This window comes from Rhinolophus sinicus, chromosome X, assembly GCF_036562045.2.
Source record: "Rhinolophus sinicus isolate RSC01 chromosome X, ASM3656204v1, whole genome shotgun sequence".
In the NCBI taxonomy this organism is placed as follows: domain Eukaryota; kingdom Metazoa; phylum Chordata; class Mammalia; order Chiroptera; family Rhinolophidae; genus Rhinolophus; species Rhinolophus sinicus.
This window is the reverse complement of record NC_133768.1, coordinates 74,101,261-74,108,728: the sequence shown is the minus strand read 5'-3', so window position 1 is coordinate 74,108,728 and position 7,468 is coordinate 74,101,261. Positions and strand designations below refer to the sequence as shown.

General features: G+C 44.2%; 1 protein-coding gene across 1 annotated transcript; it reads left to right on the top strand.

Moving 5' to 3' along the window:
* Positions 1–5,652: 5,652 nt before the first annotated feature.
* On the top strand, positions 5,653–6,892 carry TEX13B (testis expressed 13B). The gene is made up of 3 exons (XM_074323311.1): positions 5,653–6,111; positions 6,210–6,384; positions 6,606–6,892. Exons 1-3 carry the CDS (start codon positions 5,653–5,655, stop codon positions 6,890–6,892), a joined length of 921 nt encoding a protein of 306 aa, XP_074179412.1.
* Positions 6,893–7,468: the final 576 nt, after the last annotated feature.

Here is a 7,468-nt window from a genome sequence, read left to right as displayed (position 1 = left end):
CAGGACCGGCTGTGGTGGTGGTCGCCACCATTACTCTGGGCCACCTCTCACAACTCACCCCGTCCCTGAACCCACCTATCTGGGCGGATCCCTGCAAGAGTACACAGAACTGCTGAAACATACGGGCTCTGAATCTGGTACAGGAAGAGCTTTGGAACTTCAAAAGCTCTCTGCATACCCACACTGACACTGTGCCCTGTGACCCAGGCAAGCTATTAACAGAGGAGAAGCCCGTCTCCCAGGGAATCCCCCTGATGTGTGAGAAGCTGGAATAGTGCAAAGAAAACATAGCACTACCGTGTATGAGAGAAAAAAAAAGGCTGCAGTCGGAGAGAAAAATAAAACATTCTACCGACAAGTACTTTAAAACAAAAGAAAGACCTCTTCCTATCAACCTGTTGCAGAAGCCACTCCTGTAGATGTCTAGGAAGAGAAATAATAAATCAGTAATTGCCATGAATAACCAAGGCAACAAGACAGCTCAGAAAGAAAGTAAAAGTCTCCAGAAAAGGAACTTAAAGATATGGAAATATGTGACTTAAATGACAGAGAATTCAAGATTGCAGTTCTGAAAAAACTCAATGAGATGCAAGAAAACACAGAAAGGCAGTTTAATGAACTCATAAACACAATCAAAGTATAACATGCGCATTTTATGAAAGAGATTGAAATTTTAAAAAAGAACCAAATAGAATCTCTGGAGATTAAGAACTCAATAGAAGAAATTAAGAATGAAATCACCAGCTTGGGTAGTAGAGTTGACCAGATGGAGGAAAGAATCAGTGATATCGAAGATAGAAACCAGGAAATGACACAGATGAAAGAAGAAAGAGACTTGAGACTTCAAAGAAATGAAACAACTCTACAAGAACTTTCTGACTCCATCAGAAAGAGCAATATAAGAATAATGGGCATACCAGAAGGAGAAGAAAGAGAGAAGGGAACAGAGAATATATTCAAACAAATTGTCGATGAGAACTTCACAAATTTGTGGACAGAACTGGAGCCTCGAATCCAAGAAGCAAATAGAACACCTAATTACCTCAATCCCAACAGGCCTTCTCCAAGGCACATTGTATTGAAGCTGTCTAAAATCAAGGACAAAGAAAGAATCCTCAAGGCAGCCAGGGAAAAGAAGACGGTAACTTACAAAGGAAAGCCCATTAGATTATCATCAGATTTTTCAGCAGAAACTCTACAAGCCAGGAGGGAGTGGAACCAAATATTCAAACTATTGAAAGAGAGAAATCATGAGCCAAGAATAATATATCCAGCAAAGATATCCTTTAGATATGAAGGAGGAATAAAGACCTTTCCAGACATACAGAAGCTGAGGGAATTTTCTAATACACGACCTGCACTACAAGAAATACTAAAGGAGGCTATTCGACCACCATCAACAGGGACAATTTGTGGCAAACAAAACTCAAAAAGGGGGAGAGTAAAGGCCTGAACCGGAATATGGGAATGGAGAAAGTAAGTGTGCTGAAGAAAATGGAATACTCTAAATATCAAACTTTCTTTTACATAAACTTAAGGGTAACCACTCAAAAAACAAAAAACCAGAACTGAAATATATATGTAATAAAAGAAGAAACAGAAGGAAACATCATAGAATACCACCACACAGAAATAATAGACAACAACAAAAAGGCAAAGAAACAATGGAGACACAGCCTTACCAGAAAACTAAAGATAGAATGACAGGAAATCCTCACATATCAATAATCACCCTAAATGTAAATGGACTGAACTCACCAATAAAAAGGCACAGAATAGCAGATTGGATCAAAAAACTAAACCCAACCATATGCTGTCTCCAAGAGACAAATCTCAGCTACAAGGACAAGCATAGACTCAAAGTGAAAGGGTGGAAATTGACACTCCAAGCAAATGGTACCCAGAGAAAATCATGGGTAGCCATAATGATATCAGATGAAACAGACTTCAGGGTGAAAAAGATAACAAGAGACAAAGATGGACATTTCATAATGGTAAAGGGGACCCCCAATCAGGGAGCACCGAAATATACCAAGCAACTACTATATTATATTATATAGTAATATATACATATATAATTATATATATAGTAATATATATTATATATGTATATATATATTTATATATGTAATATATGTAATATATATGTATATATCCCCATTACACACACACACACACACACACACACACACACACGTTAATTTTATGTGTCAAGTTGGCTAGATCATGGTACCCAGATAGTTGGTCAAACATTACTCTGGATGTTTCTGTGGACATATGTTTTAGATGAGATTGACATTTAAATCAGTAGACTCTGAATAAATTTAATTATTCTCTGTAATGTGGGTGGGCCTCACTTAATCAGTTGAATGCTTTAATAGGAAAAGGACTGACCTCCCCAGAAGAAGAAGGAATTCTGCCAGCCGACTGCCTTTGGACTTGAACTACAACACTGGCTCTTCCCTGTGTCTCTAGCCTGCTGGCCTACCGTGCAGATATTGAGCTTGAGAGTCACCAAAATCTGTGTGAGCCAATTCCTTAAAATAAATCTTTCTATATATGTTTATACACATTGTATTAGTTCTGTTTTTCTGGAGAACCCTGAATAATACATATATGATAAACGTTTTATTAAGCTCATTACCATGGACTTTGAAGTCAGACACATCTGGGTTTTGAATTGTGCCTTTGCCATATTATTTAGTTTTCTGACCTTGAATCTCCATTTCCTCATCTGCTAAAATGAGGATAATAATCTGAATGACTCAGAACTGTTGTGTGGAAGAAAGGAAATCATGTGTACAAAACAGCACAACGCTTAACACAAAGCAATCGCTCAGTAAGTAGTGTTGGTTATTATTATTGTCACTGATATTATTACTACATACATTGAAAATTCTCTCCCTAAACTTGTTACATAGGAACAATTTTAGGGACTGCCACTTTTATGCTTCATTTCTATGACTCCTGAAATGCGTTTTGATCAACAACATCCATCTGGAGTTGCATACTTTTAAAATATTTCTTGCAGTATGGAAATTAAGAGTTACAACTTACTTGAGTTTCTGTAATTTGCAATTTGGATCTTTTAAGCCTTCACAGAGTGATTTCAAACCTGAAGCATCCAGTTTCGTTTCACTAAATTCCAGCTCTGTGAGCCACTGATTGGTGCTGAGAACAGTTGCTAGTAACCCACAAGAAGCAGGAGAGATAAGGCATCAGTACAACTTTCAGAGAACAGAAGAATGACCTCGTTATCTTATTCACACTCTCCCCTAACACAAGCAGAAACTGACAAAAATGGTATGAACATAGATTACAAATTCCCCTGTGACCACTTACCTCAATGTCTGTAAGATGCAATTTGGCTGTTTTAATCCTTCACACAGAAGCTTCTTCGTTCCTGAATTTTCCAGGGTATTTTTTACAAATTCCAAATCTGTCAGATGCTGGTTAGTTTCAAATACTAAGGCGCGGTCCCTACCACAGGAAACTGAGGTGGAAGAAAATCAGTCTGTGTGGACAAAAAGACATTTTAGAAAAGAAATAAAATAGGACTTCCTTTAAAGGTACCTGTTTATACCTTACTGATATAATGAATTATTTCAGTTCATTCAACAATTACTTTATTGGATGCTTACCACTGTATTAGATGCTGAAAACAAGGAAATACTTAAGACCCAGAACCTGCCCTCAAGGCATGCCCAGTTAATGGGGAAAAATTAGAAAATCATGGATTATAATACAGTGGGAAAAATACTGCAAGTGGTATGCACAAGTTATCATGGAGACACAGAAAGATAGCAGAGTTCAGCCTAGTTTGGGGTGGAGTTTGGAGAATCACAAAAACTTAAAAGAGGGAGAAATACTTGAGTGCTGTTGTGAAAGCGGAATCGAAATTGAAAAGGAGTTAGGTGGGTGAGGAGAATGGGAGCAAGGAGGGCAGGAGGGGCTGAGGGACACTGCGCTGGAGAAGCTGCCTGGTGCAAAGGCCAGGAAGCAAGAGGGAGGATGCTTCATTTGAGAAGCAGTTTTCTGCTATGGCCTATTTTTCAAAACTGGAAGGATATATACATATATAATTATTAACAGTGGTTATCTTCCAGGTTGGTGGAAGGGTGGGGTTATAGGGAGACATTTACTTTCTAGGTAATTAACAATTATTTATAATGATTAGAAGTCATCAGAAAAAATAGTTTTTTAAAATTTTGGAAAATACATGTTCATGATAATTTTTACAATAGAGAGAAATATAAAAAAATCAACTTTCTTTTAAAGTACTATATTCCTACCACCCAAATATAACCACTGTCAAAAATTTGGTATATAACTTTACAGACTTTTAATGCATGTACATATACAGAGTTATGTTATTTGTAACAAATGAAATCATGAAAAGACATTATTTTAAAAAGATAAAAACTTTTTCCCTATCTCCCCTCCAAATCCACCTCCTACAGTCAACCAATATTGTCTGATGTATATCCTTCCACTCCTTTTCCCAAGAATCATGTGCAAAGACACACACAGACACACACAATTTGTTTGTACATGTTACAAAAAAAAGGGTTATAGAAAACATTATATCAACTGTACATGCACTTTGTCATGCAGCCCTCGTTGTAAGCTCACAGATAGAAACTGAGATTCGGTTATAGCACAAGGTCCTATAGTAAGGGGCAAAGTAGGGCTCAGCCTGGCATCTGTCTGGTTTATCCTGTAGGCATCAGAAAGCCAATGGAGGTTTAAAGAGATATGGTCAGCTCCCTCTGATGACAGTACAGGGCAGGAGACATACCTGGTATCAGAAGGCTGCAGTGGTCCCCCAGGGAAGAAATGGCGGGGGCAGGACTAGGATGGTGGCTGGCCGGGAGGTAGACAGATTCAAGACACGTTTGGGGGTAGATAAGGCCAGGATTTACAACTATTTAGTGACTGCAGTGTTTGGTCCTAGACCAATGGGGGATGAGGTTCTGGCTTTACCCTTTTCCTCCAGGGGGTACCTGAGGCCACTGACAGGTTCCAGCTCTTTTCTGTTCTAGAACATTCCAGCCGTAGGAGGGGAGGGACCCCTGGCATGGGACAAACCATTATGGCGGTGAGGTGGGGAGGTTACCTTTTTTAAAACTTAATTACAAGTGCTTCACATTCTTCGATCTAAGTCTTTTCTGACCACTCCTGTTTCTTCTCTCCTTCAAGGACTTTCAACAGTGGAGCTTCCCTTTTATCCTGGGAGTGGGAACAAGGGATCTTCCTGGCACATTCCCTTCCACCCCTGTTGTCTCTGTCAATTGGAACAATCCCAGGGTAAAAGCCTCTGGGGTTGCCCCCAGGATTCCTTTCCCCCACCAGCGCTTGGAGGAAAGTGTGCCTTCTCTTTGGGCTCGGTACGTGGGCGTGGTCAGTGGGTGTGGCCTGCCAGCACCTCTTCTGGCCCCTAGCTGGAGAGGTTGAGGCCTGGTAGGAGGTGTCCTAAGGCGGGGTAAGGGTCTGGGGGGGGGAGGCGGGGCAAGGGTCTGGGGGGGGGGAAGCGTGGGCGCGGGCGCCTGGATGGGAGGTGACTGAGGGGGGCAGGGCTAAGGGAGACGGAAAAGAGCAACTTGTTGATTCGTCTCTGCAGAGCCAGCCAAGCCCCTAAGGACTTCTACCATCATGGCTTTGAACCCAGAGGACCCCTCTGGTGGGTTTCAGCATGACACGGTGATGGCCTTCGTCAACGAGAAAATGGCCAGGCACGTAAAAGGCCCTGAATTCTATCTCGAGAATACATCTCTGTCCTGGGCCGAGGTGGAGGACAAGCTCAGGGGCATCCTGGAGGGCAGCGAGTTGCCCAGCGAGGCCAAAGAGGCCTGTGCCTGGGGCTGCCTGGCCCTGGGCCTGCGCTTTGCCCACAAGCAGCGCCAGTTACACACACGCAGGGTGCAGTGGCTACACAACTTCTGCAAACTGCACAAGTCGGCTGCACAGACCTTGGCCTCAAACCTGAGGGAGCTCACAGAGCAGAAGGAGATGGAGCGCAAGGAGGCTGCCTACCATCTGCAGCTGACCCAGGCTAAACTGGAGGAGGTGCAGAAAGAGAGGGACCTGCTGAGGTGGAAGCTTTTCCGGGCTGTAAGATTACCCCACTGCCCCGTCTACCGCCCCGTCTCCTCGCCCCGTCCCCCTCTCTGCCTCCAGAATAGGTCTCAACCCTGCTTGCTTCTCTGCAGGAGCTGGAGTCTGCCAGGGAGCAGGAGCGGGTCGATGAAGGACCAGGCCTGGCCACTGTCTGTGGGGCTGGGACAGAAAGAGCAGGTGAGGAGGAAGACATGGCAGAGGCTGCTACTACTACTGCTACCACTGGGGGCGCTGCAGGAGGAGGAGGAAAACAGAAGGATGCTAAGGGTAGAGGCCGCATATAGGAGCTGGGTGGAGGTCTCCTGCAGCTTCTGGGTGGGGGGCAGATACACCTCTGGTTGGCCAAAGGAGGGAGATCTCAGATCAGTGGAAACAGGCATGTTTTATTTCTCTGGGACCCTGAAGCCCGGGTCCACAATCTCACCAGCAACCCTTCTTATCCAGTTCCCTGCCTCATTCATGTACTCACCCATTACCTCCCTTCACAGATGCACCCACACCATCTGCACCAGCAGCGGCCTTCACTGCAGGAGCTCCGTCCCAGATGTCTCCCCTCTGGGGGCCCTCTGATGTTAGACCAAGGTCTGATGTGGGGCCCCAGGAAAAAGACCCTCAAGAACCACAAAGAGGCAGAGACGCTGATCCCAAACCGCAGAGACCTCCAGTATTTCGCAAGCCCGGGGATTGGGACTGCCCTTGGTGTAAAGCCGTGAATTTTTCACCGAGGGAAATTTGCTTCTGCTGTGGGGGGGGAATCTGGCTACAGAAGCCTTAAATTCAGAAATGTTTAATAGAACAGAAACGTATCCCAATGGGAGATCAATTTTCAGGGGGTGAGGCGGGGGGGCTGGGGAGCGGAGGGAGGGTATGAGTGGGAGAATGGGGCTAGGGGAGCAGGTGAGGCGCAGTAGGAGGTGGGGAGGGTATAGACGGATAGGGAGAAACATGTTTTGATGATCCCGTTGGTGTTCCAGAGCATTAGTATTCAACACCCCAAACCTGCTGCAGCTTCTGTTTGTGTGTCTCTCTCCTCCACCCTAGTATCTGGTGGACCTTGGCACCCACTCTCTCCCCCACCTAAGCTATAGATGATTGCAGCAGGAGTGGGTATTTGACCCTTCCTGAGCCAAACAGATTTTCACACTAGAGAATCTGAACAGAGGCAGATTCCATAGTCAGGATGGTGATAGGCAATGAAGCAATGGGTCACTTGGAGGTGGGGCCAAGATCAAAGCCATGGTCACTGAGGCCATAGCAGAGGCCCAGCCCTGGCTGTGGGAAGCAGAGCCATGTGCTTTACAGAGGCTAAGTGTCTTTTAGAGGGTAGCAGTGTGACGTCCCAGGGAGCAGG